This window comes from Anastrepha obliqua, chromosome 1 (assembly GCF_027943255.1).
Source record: "Anastrepha obliqua isolate idAnaObli1 chromosome 1, idAnaObli1_1.0, whole genome shotgun sequence".
NCBI lineage: Eukaryota > Metazoa > Arthropoda > Insecta > Diptera > Tephritidae > Anastrepha > Anastrepha obliqua.
The window spans coordinates 113,319,088-113,342,743 of record NC_072892.1 but is presented as its reverse complement, the minus strand read 5'-3'; the positions used below and the strand labels follow the sequence as shown (position 1 = coordinate 113,342,743).

The 23,656-nt window shown below is 32.7% G+C and overlaps 1 protein-coding gene across 6 annotated transcripts in view; it reads right to left on the bottom strand.

Annotated features, from left to right (window-relative positions):
- Positions 1 to 23,656, bottom strand: part of LOC129235670 (RNA-binding protein Pasilla) — a 151,384-nt gene that overhangs the window by 73,409 nt on the left and 54,319 nt on the right. For 4 of the 6 annotated variants that reach the window (XM_054869643.1, XM_054869642.1, XM_054869644.1 and 1 more), the window contains one exon: positions 4,692 to 5,979. In XM_054869643.1, the coding sequence (XP_054725618.1) occupies positions 4,692 to 4,809 (118 nt within the window). In that variant the 5' untranslated portion in view covers positions 4,810 to 5,979. Of the gene's footprint in view, positions 1 to 4,691; positions 5,980 to 23,656 lie in introns of those variants that run through there. The other 2 variants (XM_054869636.1, XM_054869639.1) reach the window with 2 other exon arrangements.

Below are 23,656 nucleotides of genomic sequence, written 5' to 3'. Positions count from 1 at the left end.
GATATAGATAAATAAATAGATACGCAGATAGATGGATAATAATATAGCATAAGAAGAGAGCACAATGACAAAAAAATGTTTGTACGCCTTGCTTTCCCGCAACACATTTCAGCCTTCCTAATGAATGCAAGAAAGTCATTGATGAACGGTTGCCTAAAGTTTAGCATTTCGCCTATAAAATATATCAAATATTTCTATTATTACCTAACAAAATTGGGCATTCACACGATGCAAAGCCAGCATAGCATTCTGTTCATTTAGTGGATACGAAACGCAGTGTTTGGATACGAAACCCCGATGACATGTTAGCCAAACCTTGTAATTTGATAGAATCCAACCTGCCGCCAACCCATGTGGTATGAAACTCTCTCATTTTGGGCCGTGCGCACCCTTGCGCACTATAGATGTTTTTTTTATCCTGACAAGAAAGCCGAACAAGTGCATATGTTTATACAGTGGCACTATTGGAAAATCCTAAATTCACAAATACATATATCTTTTTCGAAATTTGCATACTTACAAATTTCACCACTTCTAGTATTCATCTTCACCCGATAGCTAAATAGCTGCAACTACAGTTAAGAGTGTCCACTTAATACTTTTTTCTGTGGCAACAGAGCAACTTGAGCTTCGGTGGCAGAAGCATTTTATGATGTAAAAATACCCAGAATAAAATAGAAAAGAATGGAATAGAATGTGTTAAGTGCTTGGCTAAGTAAGCAAGCACTTTTGGCGACAAAAAAACAGCCGAACAGAAATTGTGACACGTGAAATGGAGGGTGACATGTGTCTGGGTCATACGAAAACTGGCAAGTACAGATTCAAAACTAAGCCAATATGTGTTGTATTATATGAGTAAACTATATACGAATATATGTATATACATACATGTGGATAAATGTAAGTATAGGTACGCATACTTTGGTGTTTGTTTACAAGTAGGTCTGTGGCATGCACGAAAGCGCTTGTGGCAGCACAATCAACATGCCAAGTCATGTCACGAGTAAATTTACATAACTAATGCATTTCACGCATATGTATACATATGTATGCACACATTCATACTCTTGCGAAAATATTAATTTTTAATGATACTGTAAATGTTCTACTCGTATAATGTGACCATATGAATATAATGCGTTGCAGCTACTTAATGGTAGCGTAAATAAAGAAAGCAGGTATTATTATAGGTGGCGCAAAATTAATCATCCAATTTAGTTTTTAAATATAATACATTTTTTACTAAACAAAAAAATGATTTTGTGTGATGGAAATCTTCATTTTAACCTTTACGCGCTCCGTTGCTTGTCTGATTGACATACGACGCTATAAACAAAAATTATAAATCTTTCGATAAGGTGATTAATTTTGCGCCATCTTGTATAATATAAAATTTTGAAATTCCAACAATTAATAATTACGTTTAAAAATTATCTACTATATCATTCTTTTTGTTTTGCTTTTTTCATGTTTTTTGGTTTCTCATATGTAAATATTTTCAAATAATAGTTTAGTTAATTATCGTTTAAAAATATCTTCTTTTTTTCTTGTATATCATAAAAGATTCTAACATTAATAGCTACTCCATATTTTCTTTTCCTTTTTCAGAACGTCTCTCAATCTATTTCTCGCTCTCTCTCTCTCTCTCGTATTCTCGCCTTTCATCGTTACTCTACTTATTTTATTATTCTGTTGTCTTTATTTTCAATTGCTGATGTGATGATGGCTTCAAATATTTATTGTTTTTAATTGCTCACTTTTAGTTATTAACGACATGCCAACATCAGAATGTCGTTGTCAGCAAGCATGTTGCTGTTGTTGTTATTATTAGCTTTGAACAACGCCGATTGTCAGCAGTCAATAACAAAAAGTTGTTTGCATACATATGTACAAGTATATACGAGTATGTGTGTATGGATATGTTTTAAAGCACCCCGCAGATTAAACATTATCGAAGAACAAGTTCCCCAAAAGATGATGTGCAGTGTGGCTTTGAAACCTCAAGTGATAGAAATACATTGAAACATCTCAGCTTTTGCCTGTCCAAGAGAGATGCCCACTCAAAAGAGTGTAACTTTTTCCGATACATAAGATTTGGTATAGAAAACAATGTCCGACCAACGGAGAAGGTATGCGTTAGGAGAGGTTGCACTGTAAATTTCGCGTTTCGGAGGTAAATTTAAGATATAGAACAAGCCTCAATACACACCTCACACAGAGGGATGACTATGTATTACTTAATATTACTGGTTCTGCGTTACCGGAATGCCACGGACTTATATCCGGCCAAGTGCTGTTACTTCAACAGCATATCCCATATATGTTTATGTTGCTACATCACCAACAACCTTCATATGAGCTGCCTTATACAATAAGTATAGGATCGGAGCAGAGCAAGAAATACATAAATAAAGATTTGTTATTGCCTTTCGAGCTTTCGAGCCCGAGCTCTACCGAATTCTGGTCACGCAACAACCTTTCGTGTACGGCGGCCGCAAAATGCCTCATATGAAACTGTTAACAACACTACTTGCATTCTGGCGACCACTATATCAAGCTTTAGAAATATCAGCATTTTTTAGATTTATTTACAGTTTTTATTTTAAAACCTTTTACCTTAAAACTTGGCCTACTCCACACATTTCATGGGCAATTTGATATGGAAGTAGACAAATTTTCGCTTACCCCAAAATTTATCGATCTAGAAATTTTGAATTTATTGCCTAATTATTGCCGATTTCCAAATTTGAAGAATTAAATATTAACCGAGATCTCGAAATGATACACTCGTTTTCGGTTAACGCTCGTCAATTCAACAACAAGCAAAACTACAACAATTTCTCCATATTTTAAAGAAGGAACCCTGTAAAGATTATGAGAGGCATAAACAAGAACACGGTGAGCTTAAGGTGCAATGTATTCGAAACAACTAATTTTACTATATGCGGCTTAGCTATACATCATTTTGGGATTTCAAATAAATATTCCTAAATTCGGCTGACTTTTTACGATTCTGAGGGGGAGCCCCTTGTGTGTATATGTTTATGTATAGTCTGCATGACCACCCAAGCCTGCATGACGCTAAATGGGGCATAGTCGGGTAAACGGCTTGTTTAAACACCTAAATAAGTGCATGCATGTACAGTATGTTTGTATGTGTTGTGGCTATACCACAAACTTTTATTGCAGCACTAAATACAGTTCAGTTCAGCAAACAGCAAAAAATTTGGAGCAAAAGGGCAACATTGTTTAAAATCAGAAGAACGAAAGCGAGCGCCCAACAGGCTTGAAAAGTGCATTATTTTCCAAAAAAATTATGAAAAAATGTTTAAATGGTGGCATACAGTAGATGCGAAACACAAATCGATTTAAGGTTTGTATTCTGATCACATTAAAAAATATTCTTTTTTTTTAATTAAAGTGTTTAGAAATTTATTTACAAAGCAAAAACTCAATCGATTATGTACGTAAATACATACATACCTATATAAGCATATATTCGTAGGTATGTTAGCACACGCACACACACTTGAATATTTTATAAACCTAAAAAGTTCTGTTGGAAAAAATTTCGGAACATCCGGATGTAAATTTCTATGAATGTTTATATGTCGCCTCTAATTATAGTTATTCGCAACGATGAACTACGAAATTCGTAAAATTCTCGAGTAATTTCAAAACTCTTATAAGCATGTTTCCACGTCACCGTGAATTACGTGAGTCAGCTGGTCCTCATAACTAACGCTTGAATTGCACCCTGGCTTGGATAGCTCGTTATATAGAATACTATTATATGATGGGGCTAACACCCTTTTCGGGTATTTGGCCGAGCTTCTCCTCCTATTCATGGCACGTCTCTTGACACTTTCCACAAATGGAGAGACCTACCGCTTCACGCCTCCTCAGAATGATCCGGATTTATATTCGTTCAAGGACCGTCACTTCAGCAGCATTCTCTGTATATGTATGGGGAATATTTATACTGCTACAACAGCAACAACTTCAGCTATAACAAAAACAAATGAAGAGCACTTGTATCGTGTTTAACCCATTTTCATTTACAAAACGAATCACGTAATTCAATTTGGCGTGGAAACATATTTCACTGTCTTAAGATTATTCAAATAAGACATTAAATTAGCGCAAATCCTTCAAATATGCATATTTTGTTGTTTTTTATTTTTTATGAGTGTGTTCTTCATTCAAATCGAATTGTTTGTATGCCACAATGAATGGATATTGAAGAGCGCGCGCAGTTATGGGTGCACTGCAATGAAAAGTGTGAATGCATCACATACCAAATACACATGGATATAATACCTACATATACATATATGTACGAGTATGTATGCCGTGAAAGGGGGGAAAAATAATTATACGTAATTACTTGACTGATTTGCTCCAGCATCAAATGATGCACAGCGATAGAGAGACGGAGCATTTTGTTCGACGAAAACATATAAAAATGTTGATAGAAAAAGATAGTCAGTAAAAGCGAGAAAGAAGATGAATTTACATGTGAAAACAAGGAGCGAACGAGAGCAAGAGAATAAAAAAAAGATACAATATACATATGTATTGAAATACCGATTAAAGAGGGAAGTTCGTTTATGGGGTACCTTTACATTTTTCGTTTAAGTTTTTGTTTTTTGTGATTTGTAAATGATAAAGGCAATTTATAACAGACTTACCGGAACTGAAATGTGAGCGTTTGGTTTGTTCATTTTCCGGATCGGAATCTAGTGGCCTTTTTCTAGAATCGCCGATTTCGGGGCTTGGGCATGTTTCCATAGTTGCGTCTTCGGCCATTTTAACCTGAATTTTTACTACTCGCGCTACTAACTGTTCTTGAATAACTTGTGAAGTATGTGAGTGTGATTTGATTACTGTTTGTTAGCTCTGATTTAGTGATTTGGCTTTGATGTTCGCCTATTTCGTTTTAGTTTTGAATTAGATGCGTACTTGCTGATTTTGTAAGCTTTTTGGTATTTATCTGCACGTGCTATTTTTTTCTTTTTTGTTTTTCTTTTTGGATTTGGTTGATTTGTAATGATTGAATTGAGGTGTTTGTTGTGATTGTTTATTGTTGTCTTTTCAAACTTTTCTATTTACTGCTCAAAAATACAATTCTGCTGTTGCGATCGTTCTTGCTATAAACGATCTGCTTTAACTGACTTTGACTTTGCTTCTACAAGCTCCTTTCACGATCGGACTCTTGTTTGACTGCTTGAATTGTTTCTATGTTTGAATTTGCAGCTTTTTGACAGCTTGCTCTCTCTCCCTCCTATGCGCGCGTTTTAAAACTCGCTTTCGTTTCGTGAACGCATATGAGCTGGTTGTGTGTAAGTTTTTTTGTTTGTTTTTCTTTTGCAAATTAATCGCCCTTTTGCGTGCCCAATGTGTTGTCGCAGTGATGATTATTGGCTACTTAAAGCAGATTTGTGGATGCAGAGAGATGCAAATGCGAGACGATGTGATTTTTTGCTTGTTTTTTTGTATTTTGTTTTTGAATTCAACTCGATGCGAAACGATGTAATGCAGTCGATGTGGTTAATTTTCGTACAGATCGATCAGATCGGCTGCGGATACTTTTTCAAGTTACAGCTTGTTTATCGAGCTTAACAGCTTTTTGGCTTTTCTTATATTTGCTTTGCTCTGCTTCGCACTTTGGCTACTGGCAATTTAGAATAGGCTGTAACGTTTTTTCGACTGTATCTCGCACCGTTATTCCGATCTGCGATGCCGACACTGAGGTCGTTTTTTTATGTTTTTTTACAGCGCTAAGGTGTTAGATGCTCTGTTTAGGGCTTGCTATGCTTGCATAGTTTTGCCTGATCTGATGGCTTTGTCTTGATGGTAGATTTGTTTGGTGGCTGTACTGTTCACTGAGGTCTGTTTGCTACTTTTGATCTTTTGGTGAAATCGTCACTCAAAGCAAATGCAATATGCAATACATTTATGGGATGCTTTTATTTGATCCTTTAATTTGGATGGTTGTGGTAGTTGGTGGTGGTGGTAGTAGTAGTAATAGTAGTACATAGTAGTAGTAGTAGTAGTAGTAGTAGTAGTGGTAGTAGTAGTAGTGGTTGTGGTGGTGGTTGTGGTAGTGGTGGTTTTGTGGTGGATTTGAATGTGCGAATCGATTATTTTGATTTTTGTTTTTTGTTTGTATGAAAAAAGAAAAAAAGAAAAAAATATTTATGAATAAATGCAGCATAATAATAATAACAATAATAAGAATAACAATTAATTATAAAGACAACATTTAATATGTAGTAATAAATCTTTAGCGATTTATCAACACTTTCACGATAATATTCAAATATGTAAGTATGTAATTATGTAATATAATACGATTAATGGTAAACACATTCATTATTCGAATAAAAATTTACAAATGAGCTGAAGAGACTGTAAGTAAAAAGCCGATCACTGAGCAGCTGGTTGATTGATTTATCGATTATCGATTAATGACTTGATGAACAAAGCTGATTAAATAAATGCACAACACACGAACAGTTAAGAAGAGAGAGAGAGAGAGAGAAAGCAAGAAAGAGTTGACACTTGATCATGGAGAATATTTGCAAGAATGATGTATTTGAAATACTAAAAGCTGATCTCAAATTGTTTTAACTTTTTTTTTAATTTAACTCCGATTATTTTTATTCTGCGATCTTAAACGTCGAAGCGAAAAATGTCAAAAAAAGCATTGATGAATGTTGGAAATTTGTGTGGTGAACAGGAACTTTAACCAAAATGGGTATTTTAATGGCTTAATAGGGAAACCTTTATTCTTTTTCAATTAACCGTAATAGACGATTGCAAGTAATCAAGAACAAAAAGTAGTAATGCACTTTCATTTCTGCACATATTAAATATAAATAGAAATCGGCTAATGTGAATAAGTTGTATTTGTTTTTCCTCAAACTGACAAGTTCGTTTTTAGTTATGAAATTTTCTCTAGAAAATTGTTTAATACATCGCCTCTTGTCTCAAATGCAGTTATCACAGAAAAGATCAATAATAGTACTCGTATGTGTTATCAATGCGATCAAAGTTCTATTTTTCGTTATTATTATTATTTTTCCACACAAGTTCGATTTTTGAAAATTTGTAAGTAAATGCACGCTTTGATCAAGCTCGCAGAAAAATGTTTAAATGATTGTTTAGTCTTAATGTTCTCCTCTTATCTCAACCTCTTTTATAAAGTTTATATTCAACACCTCCAAAGATATTATTCTAATCTATAGACGACCATTTTTTTTAGAAGGTAAGTAGTAGGTGTTTTTTGCTGAGAATGCTACGATTTTCCATCGGGATAGAAATCCTAACTTTACAATTAACCAGAAGTAAACGTCGCTATAGACTATGCGTGACTACAAGTAAACCAGTTCAACATAACGTCAAGCGTAACATTTTATGGTTTTACTTTCTACATAATAGTATATTTTATTCATATATTTGGACTCATATTTCTTGGGGTAAAAATAACTTATTTCTCAATTTAAGCTCTAGTTAACCTAATACCTTAATTTGTGTGTTTTTCTGTACTTAGGCCTTTCTTGACAATTACGAGATGGTTGGTAAAACTATATTTTTTTGAGAATGATATGATCCTTAATTGAAGTAGAAATAACCTACGTCTCAATTTAACATAAAATTGGCCTCAATCTAAATTTTAATTTGATGATTATCTATGTAGCAATGGAACCTTTTTTATCTACTTTGGCACATAGTGATGGGACAAGAAGATATATAAAATGTATTTTTTGTTGAGAAAGTTGTAAGTCTTAATTCAAAGAGAAATAACGTAGATCTTAATTTAACCACAAGTTAATATTAAATATAAATTTTATAGGTTTCGTTTCTGCTTCTCCTCCTATTTGTGGCGTGAGCCTTGATGTTGTTCCACAAATAGAGGGACCTACAGTCTCAAGCCATTTCCGAACGGCAGATATTTTTTATGAGAAGTTTTTTCACTCGGAGGTTTGCCATTACCTGCCGAGGGGCGAGCGCTATTAGAAAAAACGTTTTCTTCATTTTAGTGTTTCACCGAGATTCGAACCTACGGTCTCACCGAATTTCGAATGGTAGTCACGCACCAAATCATTTGGCTACGGCGGCCGCACTCAATTCTGCATATCAGTGTACTTAATTCATGTGCTTGGAACCTCCCTGTTTTTGAGAATGCTATAATTCGTAGCTCTTTATTTAAACTCAAGTTAACCTTGAGCCTTAATATTTATATTTCTGTATTTGGGCACTTTTAGGCATTTACGTTAGAGCAGAAGAAATTCCCGTTTAGTGAGAATGATATACTTCTTAAGTGTTTTTAAAAATATTTTATCTTTTACATTAAACTCAAGTTAACCTCTAACCTTAATTCTTATATTACTGTATTTAGGTACTTTTTGACAGTTATGACACAGCAGGAAAAATCCCTCTTTATTGAGAATGCCAAAACTTTTAACTGGAGTAAAAATATTTTATCTTCTACTTTAAATTCAATTTAACCTCAAACCTTAATTTTTATCAACTGTTTTTGTGCATATCAGTGTACTCGTATATCTATATTTCGGCACTTTTATAAAAAAAACGATAGGAGTTTTTTAAAAAGTATGTAAAAAAAAACCCAAATACAAGCCAAAGTACTCGTATGAGGTCATTAATACAATTTTTCATTTCTGTAGGATTGCTTGAGCAAATGCATCCAAAATTATACTTTATTTATTTTTATAAAGTTATTGAAATCATTTGGACCTTGAAGCCTCTTTCTGTCGTGTCGCCAATCTCATTACTTCACTACGAGTATTTCCGGCTCTGTATGAATTTTCGTGCATAAAGCAACAAATTTCTATCAAAAAGGCAAATTACAAGCAAATGCGCAAGTAACAGTGGGAGTATCTGAAGTAGTTTAGGTTTGTTTGCACTCACATGTACATACATACATATCCACAAGTATGAATAGATTTCGATTGAACTTGCTTGGAAGAACTATGCATACATTATGACTTAATATTTTTATATTTTACATTTTACATCACTTTTTTTGTTTTATTTCTTCAATTTGAATTCTCGTACGCAAATACTTAACTAACACAGCGAAGTTGGAGGAACAGGTTTTTCAAATAATAAAAATATGTAGCTGTCAATTGATTTTTATGTTACATACATATGTACGTACATATGTGATTGTGCTTGTATAGAAAAATAAATCAAATAAATGAGATTCATTAACAAATAGGCACTTGAGTGAAGTGTACTAAAATTGGAGGGCGATGAGACAATCGCTTTTAAATTAAAATTTACAAAAATATATTCTTCTTAATTGTGAATTTAATATTTAAACAGGTTTTTTGTTGTTATTAAATTTGTTTGAGTTATTTGTGCTGCCGCTGCTAGTTTTGCTTATTCCGCAGCTGTAAATATGACAAATGGGCCCTACCCCTTCCACTTTGTTAGCTTGTCTACACACTTTTTTGCGACTCCGCAATTCGCTTGATTTTGAGAAGACTTTTTATGCATTTTTTCCTCCATTTTTGATCATCTTCAATCTTACTTGTCAAATAGCCTTGACCATTGCAGAGGCAAATTTATAACAATAACAGTGGCAATAGCGGAAAAAAGTGAGCGCACAGCTTCAATACCTAAAGCGTTTAGCAACGACGGTGACACAAACCTCAAAAATTATACAAGGTGACTATAAATTGTATTATGGCTGTTTAGAGAGCTATTCAATTTTTTATTATTTATTATGAGTTTTTATTATGATGAGATTGTCAAATTGATATCTGAGTATTTTTTAAACTCTATAATTTTTTTAAATTTAGCATAGTATTTGTGGAGTTTAAACATTGGCGTGAGCAGACGATTTTGGCAGCTGTAAGGCTTCGCTTTGAATTGAGTTTGGTTGAATAGTCATTACTGGGTTATTTTCGATATTCAGCTAAAGAGCTGATTGAAAAAATAAGAAAAATAGTTTCTCAAACTTGTAAGTAACAAAATAAGTTGTATAAAAAGAAACTTTCTAAAGCTGCTGAAACTGCATTATTAAGCAAAATTAAAGAAAACAGATGTGGTTTGAATTAGCAAGAACTAGACCAAAACGACTACTAAGGCCTCCACTGAAAATCAACCTGGAAGCCATTGAGGGACAAACTTCACACAGCCTGAAAAAAAGCATATTGAATAGGACTAGACAAAAAAAAAACTGCATGTATTTGTTGTTACTTTGGGAATCTAAAATGTCAAAAAAATAATATAACGCGAAAAATTTAAAAGAAAATTAAATATACTCCTTTAGAGCTAGTCGTGTTGGTCATACATACACAAACTCATGAACAATATAATAACTCATCCGAAATTTTAACTTATTTTGGCTATTCTACGTTTTCGTATTTAATGTCTATTAATTTTTCAACAAAAACCATATAAATAGGTCTTTTCAAACTTTGGGCAAAAATTTAGAAAAAAAACCGCAAATTTTCACCAAAATTTCAAACTCAGAGTTTTTACAATAATTTTTGGTATGCAGTTTTATATCTCAATCGATTTCAGTGCAATAAAGTGTATGTTGCAAGAGGCCACAAAATACGGTTGATAATTGATAAGAATTTTTTTCTTCCATACAAAGCATGTTCGAAATTTTTTTATATGGAATAAAATGGCGAAGAATTTGTCAAAAACCAACGCTAATTTTGAGGCTTTGAAACATTCACCTTTTCATATCGAAATACAATGAGCTATAAAACTGCGTACTCGAATTTTTATTTTTAATTCTTTTACTTAAGTGTGAAGTTTTGATAAAATTTTGTTAATTTTCTTAATTGCACAAAGCTTGAAATTTGGATATGTAAGGTTTTTGTAACAGAATGAGCTATATTTATATAAACAAAAAAAATCATAAACTTAAATGAGAAACAAATAAACTGTCAAAACTTGTCAATAAGTTTTTACGCTCTATTTATTTAATTGAAAAAATAATGATATACTATATTTTTTCATGGAATTAAAATCCCATTTTCTTCTCTAAGAATATTATTCACCTATCTATATTTATAGATGAAAATTTATTTACAGATGTTTCTTCTCACGTATTTTTCTTCTTCTTTGTCCTTACCCTCCCACTAATAAACTTTGCATATACGCCCCTGCTAATGATGCTACTAAACACTATGCACCGTAACCTTCATTCTCAAAGTCGCAATACAGCATGCGATCATTAAATCAGGCTGATCATTAATTTAAACACAAAAATGGCAACCTGTTTGATGTTCCAACACAACAAATATTAATAAAAGACGAAAGTATTATAAAAAACGAAGTATAGAAATACTGTCTTGTGCACTTGCTCAGAAAATACAAAGCTACTAATTAGCATTTCAGGTTTTTTTAAAACAAAAAAAAAAGAGTAGAGTATCGAAAAATAATAAAAAATTAATAAAACCTTCGAGAATTGTAAGCAGCTCATTAGCAGTTAGAATTGTGATGCCATATCGGCAAAACTTGAAACTGTCGTCGACTTTTCAGTAAAGCAAACGCCAAAGCCGAAGAAGATGGGCTATGAACTGCAATAGTAGGAGGTACTTAGACGCACTTTAACTAACAATACAGAAGTAAAGCCATTTAATTTTGCATTGAAAAAGTATAAGTAAAATGGAAATATTTATTATTATTTTAAGGGTATTCGTGAAAACCCAAGGAATGCTTGCTGCCGAAAACTAATCAAGAACTAATTAATATATCATAATTGAGGTATCGGAAATTTGGCGGCGTAGGGGTACGCGACTAGAAGATTTTTGGATAACCAACCACTAACACAGCAGCGCTCAATAAGGAACTGCGGCTTTGCACGATAAGCTTTGTTAGGAAGGTCTTTTGGCGTCATTAGGAACTGATTGTAGTCTATGAAATATCATCATCAGCCCAACCCACTACATTATACAGCCTTTAAAATCACTTGCATACATGAAAATGTACATTTTAACGTTCAAGCTTTGTTCTCTTAATAATACGACAGCAATAGCCAATAGCCTCTGTTGCAGGTTCAATTTTCCAAAGCCAATGAAATAAAAAACTGAACACAATCTCAAACGCTGGCCTCATTTGCCGCTTTATTGGTGTGGAGGATGAATTAGAAGCTTCAAAGAGATAGGGATTCAATATTAAAAAGAAAAGTTAAAGTTGTTTCTTTGAACTGAAAATCAAATACTTGGCTGTTTTAGCCAGTGTGGTAATTAAGTTAGGGTTTTATTGCATATATCTCCTATAAATAATAGTAATAATAAATACTTGGCTGTCTAAGAGAAAATAAATTAAACAGAAAGTACAAATTAAAAAGAAAATTTGACATTTTTTTAATTTTTACTAAGTTTTAACATATTTAATTTTCTTGGAATACAAAGTCAATGGTGCCGATTATCTTTCGTTCGCCCCGACAGTCGGTTCTACGTTACCAGAGCGACCCGGATTTACTATATATTCGGCCGAGGACTATCACTCCAGCAGCACTCCCCGTACATGTATGAGGAATGTTTTTGCTGCTACAACAACAACAACGACAACCGATTATCCTTAAGTATGATTCCATACGTATGCGCAACTTATTAGGCCACTTTCACACTTTTGGTTATTTGAACACTGATTCAACAAAAATACTTCTATATATAAAAATATGTGTAAATTAAGGCGGATACATTTTTTCAATTGGTTCAATATGGAACGAATTTTTAAGTACTATGAATGTTATTTTTTTTTTATAATAAACTTGTACTTCGGGATTTTTTTGTCAATATGGAATGAATTTTTAAGTACTATGAATGTTATTATTTTTATAATAACTACTACTACTACTTTTTAAATAAAAATTAGATATCGAAAATAATTTTTTTTGCATTCCTTTTTGCATATTTTCGTCCAAATATGTAAGCAAAAGACTTCCAATATACGATTTGTATGTAACAATATTCTCAACATCGTGTGCAAAAAAAACTGTCAAAAATTAACGGTTGTTTCAAGCGACTTTAGACTTCCACTATATTATTCTGCTTACCCAAAAGTTTTCGAAAAAGTTTGACTTATACTCTTAAGTTGCTATTTACTTCATTTGTTCGATCTACATTGGAATATGCCGTTTTTATTTCGCAACCTTACCACCATTCTCTATAGACAAGTACAAAAAGTCTTTCTAAGTATGCGCTCTGTTCCCTAAATTTCTCTGATTCTGTGCCACCATATAAATCCCACCTACATCTAATTAATCTCAAACAATTAGAGGGTAGAAGATCGATTGTTTCTTGAGGGAGAAATTGACTGTTCCTTTCGTGTAGAAATGATTAACTTCTCGGTTGCTACCAGGTCTTTACGTAATAAATATCCTTTCTATTTGAATAGGTTCAGAACCAATTATGCCTGCAATGCTGTTATCGCTCGCATTCTTCACGAACTCAATGAGATCTCAAATTCTATTGAATTAGATTTTACCTTATCCAAGATAGTTTAGTTTCTGCTCAATTAAATTGTGTATTATAATTTGATAACGATATTTTCGTAGTAAGTAGCCAGTGTGAAAACTTGTAATTTTACTAATTTTTTTTTTTTTTTTTTGTTAAATATATACTATATATCTTTCTGGTAAGTAGTGAGTAAAAACAATTGTTTATTGATCTCAGAATAAAAACAAATTAATTTTAATGAGAATTTTTTTGAAATTTTTACGAATTTTCTACCAAGGCTGAAATCTTGAACGATATTTTTATCAAAAATTAGTGAAACAAATTTTGCATGAAAAATAGTCTAAATATTGTGAAAACACTAAATGACTTAATTATGCGAGGACAAGTATAGCTTCTTTAAAACTTATTCCTAGACTTATTTTCTTATAATTTTATGCAGAATCCGAACCAACTAGGAATAATTAAAAAAAAGCGTAGTTCCATGCAAATTGACCAGCTCTAATATACTTCAAATACATGTACACATAATATACATATTTGCTTTTAGATAATAACTTTGCCACAAAATTTTCGTGTATATTTATACATATGTTTATATGTACATATATGCGGATATATGTAAATTGATTCAGTCAAATATATTGTAAATTTTGGCATTTACATTTGTATGCTGTACTCCCCTACTCTCACCTTTGTAAGTATTTCTACTTAGATAAATTAATAGCGAAGCAATTTATTGCAGCATTTCTAATTCAAATGTACATACATACATACATACATACGAGAACAATAAGTGCAAAATACGAACACCATATGACACTCAGCATTTTGGCAAATTGACAAAATGCGCCGGTCTGAGCCAAAATGAGATTTCGACATAAAAAACGCGCACAAGCGAGGGCAATACAATATTTTTTCGGCAAACCGTTGCTTCAACTTAGGAACGTTAAGAATTGTTATCGCCGCGGCGGTGTGCTGCAAAAGCACGCAAAACTGCTGCAAGTTGTCAAGAAATTCCATGGCTGCCTTAGCAGCTAAACTTCCGTAACGGCAGATATGTACATATGTATAATGTTCATTTATATATGTGTGTAAATAAATGTGTGTGTGTGCTGCAGTGGCACAGATTTTTATGTATTTCTACATATATACACATGTATGTGCATATATATGTAGGTAAGCATTTTTTTTCTTCGTTCAGTTGCAATGTGAAAATGCTGGGTGTTGGCGCTCATTTCATTCGGTTGCCAACACCGTTAGTGTCCTTGAAGCCACAGCTCAGCCAAATAAATATTTGTCGGTCTATGCTACGCTGCGCTCTGGTATGGCCACTGCCAAATAATGGTTGCAAATTTTTCTCATTTTCAAAATATCTGATGCAGAAAATTTCTATAAGTTTGAATTTAATTTGAAACCAAAAAACATCGCACCACTTCAAAATAGCTGGCATATACTTACATATATATGCTTGTACGTATTTCTTTACATAGATATATGTTTTCATGTAAGTACTTTGTGTTGATGGCACATGGCGAGATTGATTAACACAGAGATGCCAACTAGCTCACCTGACAGTGGGATTGCAAAATGTCATTGTTTTTAATACCTTCACTTTGCTTGTCTCGCTTTTCTCTATGATTATGCTAATTTTCAGCAACTGTCACCTCAGAGATAATTTGATGCAAATGCATTAAATATGTACTCGTATGTATATATGTATCTGTAACAAGTGTGTATGAGGTTAGCCATTTCACAGTCGGGTTGCATAAGATAATGAAAGTTTTTTCACTAATAATAAACCATGATAATGACCTTGTTTGAATAGGCAATAGCGAAATATTAGCACAACAACCTAACTGTAATATGAATATTTACTTTATACGAATAAGAAAAGGAAAAAGGGCAAAACAAAACCAAAAGGCATTCCAAAGTGATAAAAAAACATACAGACCGCGACAAGCGACAGTACCACAACACCACTATTTTTCTGCCTTTTTTTTTTTTGAAGGTTCGCAAAAGTATAATTTACTACATAACACAACCTATATAAAATTATAAATAAATTTTATACAAAAATTTGAAAAATTCCACAAACACATACGGAATTTTATTCTTGTATATGGAGAAAATGCTCAACCCCGCGCTGTGTTTTGATATTTGCAATAAAATTGAAATTTGGGCCTAGACAATCTCTTTCAAAATTATTTATATATATATATAATTGGCGCGTACACACTTTTTGGGTGTTTGGCCGAGCCCCTCTTCCTGTTTGTGGTGTGCGTCTTGATGTTGTTCCACAAATGGAGGGCCCATCTGTTTCAAGCCGACTCCGAACGGCAGATATTTTTATGAAGAGCTTTTTCATGGCAGAAATACACTCGGAGGTTTGCCATTGCCTGCCGAGGGGCAACCGCTATTAGAAAAATGTTTTTCTTAATTTGGTGTTTCACCGAGATTCGAACCTACGTATTCCTAATACGATCTGACTGTGAATGCCGAATGGTAGTAACGCACCACCCATTCGGCTACGGCGGCCGCCTTCAAAATTATTTACAAACATTAAAATAAATATATATCAGAATCAATCCAAAGTTGCCTTCGCCAGGATTTTTGAACAAAATTGTCAGTCAGGAAAAAAATTATAAAAAATCAGAATTCGGAGTTCTTAAGCAACCTCAAATTTGCTGTATTAAAATTTAACGAAATATAAAACCGCATATCAAGAATCGTTCAAGTAATTTTAATTAGAAACTAGATATGTTCATGTAAAAATTATCTAGTAACTTGCCAGTAACTTAATTTCCGAGAATTCTCTCTCAAAGAGAGAGAAAAATATCAAAACAAATACATTTACGCAAGGCCAGTAACAATTTACAAGTTTTACGAGCAGCTGATTAAATTGTTGGCGGAAAAATCACAAAAATTAAAAATTTATTTACTTCAGCTACCTCAGCTTCGGCCTCATATGATTTCATATTATCCGCAATAATTAGTTCCATTTCATCATCGCTGTCAGATGAAGAACATAATCCGCAAATTTTAATTCGTTTTTATATTTACTTTACGATCACCTGTTCTCATTTGCAAATTCTTGCAATTAAAAATTATCCACTAAAAACTTGCAACTTCCCCTCAAAATGAAATGTTATTTTGCTCTCTCACTTTCCCCTATGGTACTTTGTGAGTGCTTTGGGTACATGAACATTAAAACATGATAATTTATAACAATTGTTACAAATTATTTGCTTCACTAACAGACCTATGGTAGAATGGCGAAAAATTGTATGAAAGTTTTCTAATTTGTATATAAAGTCTGAAAAGTGGAATTATATGGTTTGTGTTAGACAATGAGCTATAGTTTCATTAAAAACATAGTGAGCATTCCCAAAAAAAAAATGTATCAAAACTTCTCAAAATGTTGATGTGCTGTCGTTTGCCGCGGGCATATCACCATTTCCATGGCAGCCGGTTCTACGGCAGAATGAATACAGAGGTGGCGACCGCGAACCAATATCCTGCTATCAGTGAATTTTGCAGAATCCACTGATTTACTGACGTAATAATATAATATTTGTATTAACTTTATTGTGGCGACCGCCGTAGCCGAATGAGTTGGTGCGTGACTACCATTTGGAATTCAGAGAGAGAACGTTGGTTCGAATCTCGGTGAAACACCAAAATTAAGAAAAACATTTTTCTAGTAGCGCTCGCCTCTCAGCAGGCAATGGCAAACCTCAGAGTGTATTTCTGCCATGAAAAAGCTCCTCATAAAAAAATATCTGCCGCTCGGAGTCGGCTTGAAACTGTAGGTCCCTCCATTTGTGGAACAACATCAAGACGCCCAGCACAAGTAGGAGGAGGAGGTCGGCCAAACACCCAAAAAGGGTGTACGCGGGTGTAATTATTCGCGAGCGAATTTCCCCCCAACGTCATTTATTAGGAGGATAAAGCAAGGGGTGCCGCATAGTGGTGTCTTTTCCTTCTCGACTTCCCTATTTCGAAACTTCCTCAAACACCAAAGGGAGTTCCTTCGAAAAGTTAAGAAGTAAATCGTATACATGTAGAGTATCGAGCTGTCTTTTGGCATACTGAGGCTCTCAAAAACAAATAGAGAGCCGTTCATTCCAACGCATGAAGATTTCTGCAGTAGCTGTAGAGATGTGGAAGTGATCAAATCACTTTGCTTTGAATTCCTAACGTGGGGACATGGCGTGACCTTGCGCGATCACGGAGATTAAGCCATTTATTTCACAGGTAGAACGAATAGCAAATAGTGAAACAATTCAGTCGATTTTAGTACGTTTTGCCTTCCAACACGAAATACCAAAGATAAAGCAAAACATTTTGAGCGGCGACACATACATATACTTTTTTTAATTTCTCTGCCAGAACAATCGAAATAATTTCTTATCAAAAATTTAATAACTTTTGGCGAGCTTTAATGTACTGACATTAGGGTGGTACTTTTGGATAGCATGAACTAGAAAGAAAGAAAGAACTTGGGAATAAAAAATGGTTTTCTCTACACAAAAAGCATCGAAATATCATACTTTAAGATCCTACTAGAAATGGCGTTGACAGGGAAAAAAATGGAAAGAAGCCAAAAAAAAAACAAAAAATTTCGAAATTGCCTCGTAAATGCACTTTAGAGTCGGGGGTGTACGCAATATAATTTACAATTTGTCTTTTTCTTTAATTTTTTTTCTATTTCTCTATATTTCTATTTTTTTTAATATTTTTTTTTTCTTATTAAACAAATTTTTTTTGTTATTTTTTACATTTTTTTTTTGGTTTTTAATTTTTTTTTTTTTTTTTAATTTTTTTTTTTGATTTAAATTTTTATTTTTTATTTTTTTTTTATATATATTTTAGTTAATTGTTTTATATTTAAACAAATTTTTTTATTTTTTTATATTTTTTAATTTTTTTTTTTATTTTTTATACTTTCTAATTTTATTTATTTTTTTATAATATATATTTTTATATATGGTATTTTTATATTTTTTTATATTGTTTATATTTTAAATATTTTTTAACTATTTTTTTTTTGTTTCAATTTTTATTTTTATTTTTATTTCTATTTTTTACATTTATGTATGTATATATAAATATACGTTTGTTTTATATTTATACAGGCAAACATATATATATGTATATATAAAACAAAACTTAAAATAAAAAACTGAAATAAAATATAAATTAAAATAAATATTAGAAATATAAACAATATAAAAAAATATAAAAATATCATATATAAAAATATATAAAAAAAATAAAAAAGGTAAAAATAAAAATAATAATTAAAAAATATATATACATATATATATGTATATATATGTATATATATGTTTGCCTGTAAGCTAGTACAGACTCCCAATAAATATACATAATTGGAAATTACTTAATAAATAAATTTCCGCTCTACCCCCAGTTAGGAGTTTCGATATTTTTGCAAGCATTTTATTTTTGCCATGTCAAGTGCAGTGAAGCCAGCCGTCGACGTCGCATATTTCATCTCACGGTAGGCTCAGGAAGCATACTGTTTAGACAGGGTGGCCCAAAGGGAGAGGAGTGTTAGATTAATATAGCAGTTGCTTTGCTTTTTTTTTTTTTTATTTGTCAACGTTTTTTATTTTAACGCGGATGCTTTTCTGTCCCAGTATATTTGTATATTATTTCTCTCCACGGTCTGCAACATTCATTAGGTTTGACCTCAATTCACCAATTAAATACTATCAGTGTGTTTTTTCCCAGTGCCAAATATTCTACTCTATTTACTTTTTTTAACTTCCACGATATGCCCTCAAACCTTCTTGATGACAGCCTATTGATGCTACTTCAGTTGGTATCACACCACACACACACTTTAAAAAGGCAGTACGAACAACTGCAAGATTTTTTTATGCGAGTGTTCAAAGTATTTCAGCACATTCGGAATTGATAAGTCTACCACATTTGGTGTTATGATGTATGTGGGTATTTTTTCTTCTAGTTGTTACTTTGTAGTGTTGCGGTAATAAAATCGTAGTGCGTTCCATTCGAGTCACACAGATTTCCCCTTTTTATCTTCATTTTTTTTAATTAACTGTTAAATGTGTAAGTGTTTGAGAGGGGAATAAGAAAATAGGGGAGGATTCGCGTTTTGAAGAAGGGCACTTCAACTATTGGAAATTTTATAAACTCAAATATTTTCAATTGACGGAAGTCGCAAATAGAAAATGCAAACTAAATGAATAAGTAGGTATTTAAGTGCTTTTAATAAAAATTAAAATCGATTGCTATGTATATTTTTTTCAATGGAAATTAATTAAGCGGACAAAAGAAATTTATTTTTTTGTTTTGTAAATAAAATCAGCTGTGACGACCATTTTTTTAATATTATTACTTTTTTTCTTCAATTAATTTTATTTTTTATTCATGCTTCCGAGATTGTTTAGTTTATCACCACAGATGTAATTACACTTATTTTTCATTAAATCCAAAAAAACACTTTCAAATATCCAACAAAAATACTCAAATAAATCAATGCCACATTCAATACACCCACTTGATTACTTGGTTAATATGCAGCTATACTCGGCACACATGCACACAAATTTATGTGCCTGCATTTAACTATGTATTATGAACTTAAAGTATTGGGTGTCCCATTTAGAGCATCTGTTTTAAAATTTAGCGGCGTTCACTATATGAGGTGGGCGGGCAGCAACCTTTTTTGACAGGTGTCATAGAAGAAGAAGAATTGTTTTTAAATTTTTTATCGAGCGAATGTTTTTTTATTACCAAAATAGCGGTTTTTGTAAGGAAAATGTTCCAAGACGATGAGAATTGCCCACTTAGATCAAGCGATTTGAATTCTTTCCTTGAGATTTTATGAAGAAGAAATATGTAAAGAAAAACTAACTTCATTGTTGTTGTTGTAGCACCATAAACATTACCCATACATGTACGGAGAATGCTGCTGAAGTGACAGTCCTTGGCCGGATATAATGTAAAACCATTGGGACGTAAAAAGAACCAACTTTAGCAAAAGGGCCACTGACAAGAGGTGGCCTTTTAGTGGATATTCTTTCATTAACAAACTTAAGAGCCTTCCTATACGGTAAGAAAAAACAACGTATGTTTTTGTTTTTGACGCCAGTTTATAGGCCACTATTATGCTCTGGCTGACAAATGTAAGAAAAAGTGAAAAAATGCAAGGCAGATTCCTTTTTGTTATTTTTTTACTATTTTTTTTTTTTTTTTTTGTTTTTTGCAAATAATTATATTTCAAATCCATTTATTTTTAATATTATTTATTAGATATATCAAACTTGGGTATATCTAAATACAAACAAAGGGTACTAACTGTAAAGGTGTAATACAATTTTAAATTTGTTTTTTTTTTTTTGGTATCAAAACCGCCAAACAAATCGCTAGCAAAGAGCAAAAAAATCACATCCAAATGCAAACAAGGTCGGTTATGCCTATGACGCTGTTTTCGTTTCTGTTCCAGCTGAATCGTGGTGTTTATTTATACACCTTTCGTCCAGTTCAACACATTTACTTTAATAAACAATTCAAAAGCACTACCATTTTTTGCTAAAATTTCAATATAGTCGCTCTTAATTGGAAAATTTATAATTAAATTTGCACTCTGCGAAAATGTTGTACAAATTCGTTTTTCGTTTTTTGTTTAGAGAAACAGAATTTCTTTCAAAATTATTTACGATGCCATAAATGTCATAACTATTTGCAATAAAATCATAGATTGCATACTTTTTCGTACGAATCAACATAGTATGATCATTAGTATAGGTATTCGTAGAGGAATCATACAATCATACAAACATGCATACGCATTCATGTATCTTACACCCACAATGAAAACTTCGAACTTCCCCCATCTGCAACGAATTAACAATTTTCGAACACACAAACTATGAATTACTGCTGTTCCACAAGATACAAATTGATTATTTACTCTTGGTATTTTTTATTATTTAAATATATATTTACTTATTAAAATGATTAAAGAATATTAGCACGTAATTATTATTTTTATATTTTTTATTATTTTTTTTTTTTGCCAAACACACATAAAAACGTACACAATCGAATATAACGTTAAACAAAAATATGGGGAAAAAACGTGAAATGTCTGACTTACAAAATGAGTTGCAATGGAATGAAATTAAATTAAGCGAAAATGGTGAGGCAGAAAGCATTAAACAAATAATACTCAGAAATTAAGTAGAAATATTGAACGTAGCTCTCAGGCGCTCATGCACTCCAAGCGCTCTCATCGCTAGGTTAGTATAATGCGGAGAGTGCGTACACACTCATACCATGACTAATTGCGTGTGTGAAGAGAAAGAGTAAAGTTTGAATGTGAAGAAATTCCGGAACAAATAGAAGTCCACACTATAATGATTCTCAAATTAGTTACAAACTAGTGACGAATAGGACGTTTCTTTGTTGAATTTTTACTTTTTTTTATTTTGACAATTTCAGTTTAGTAAATACAATAAATACATTTTTCAATCAAATTTGATGAATCTCAACGCTCTGCAGAAAAGAAATATATATGAAAAATCTTATGTTTTTCCTTTTTTCATATTCACCGTTAGGATAAATTTAGTTCGGTTGTAGGGGCCGCCACTCAGAACTGAGTAAACAGAATTGTATTTAGTACAACTGGCCCATTACAATAACATTTATCGGGATTTCGCTTATCTAAAAAAATGTTGTCTTTTCATTGCCTTCAACTTTTTTCGGGTTCGAATATAAATACAATATAAGTATAAATCAGCGAGTAAATTATCTGTTCGATTCTAAAAATGTCACACACAGCGAAGGCAAAGTCGGCGAATTTTCTCCCTTCAGAAAATCCGTTGATTTTGTTGTAGCAGCATAAACATTACCCATACATCAACGGGGAATGCTGCTCTAGTGATAGTCCTTGGCCGGATATAAATCCGGGTCGGTACGGTAACATAGAACCGACTGTAGCAGGAAAGAGAGAAGGTGCGTCTGGAGAATTGGTTGCTCTGAATAACAGCTGACTGCTTAAAGTGTAAATAATAAGAAATGCGTTGTAATACAAAGATAAAGAAAATACTTGCAGTGTTTTGTGCTCTTTTCTGAGTAGGTAAACATTTTATTTACAGGGTTTAGTGCAATATTGAATAATTTGTAGAGTGTGGAAGGCAATATTTTTTTATTGCATTGAAAAACTTTTAGAATAGCAAATTAGATCCTTTACGTTCGCTTAAAGTTAAATCGCTTTATAAAACGCTGAGTCTATGTCTGCTAAGAAATTGCAGAAATATTAAAAATTAAATGAAGTAGCCACTGAAGGTGTGGAAGGTCAGTGCACTAGACGTGGCTAGTTTACTGCGCACGAGCCATGTGAAGGTATCCCACACGATATATATTATATTAACTGCCTATTCACATGCCTGCTTAAACCCATTCATTTAACGTTCCTCCCCCAACAGACCCAACCCGTTGAAACGGCATATTTCCTACCGTTAGATGAGACTCGTTATCGCCTTGTACTACAACAAGAATAACAACATTGACAGAGGTAGAGTTCAACACTCTTCACTTACTCCACCGACAGGATTGTCATATGGCAAACAATTCTGGATAATGTCTTGTTATTGTGTTGACCGCTACTTTGGTGGGCAAACGATCAAGATATTTTAGTGACTTAAAAATTTTATACATATATAAAATGTTCGATCAACCCGTGACTGGATTTGTGTGGTCGCCTGGTAAGTAGATTCTTTTTTCCATCTGCCTGATACTCTTAGCTGGCTCATTAGTACGCAAGTTACAGGTATACCATTTTAATCAGGAAGCCAATAAATACAAAGTCTTCTACTATAAAATGTTGCAAAAATTCAATAGCAACTTGCAGGTTAATTTACTTTCATACAATGTATGTATATAGAAGTTGACAATAGGCAGTAATGACCTTAAAACGTACTAGCAGCCCCAAGTAATGGTTTTCAAACTAGTTCTTTAATCCATCCCACTATAAAATTGCAAGAGATATCATATGTTTGGTATGGTATGATGTTATTGGTGTATTGGTATGGTTAATACAAACACACATGTGTACTAATACCTATACATAAAGTATGTGTGAATGTTTGTGAGTGGAGAACGCGTTTTAAGCGCTTATCTTGACTAATAAATGGAGAGTGAGCAAAAGC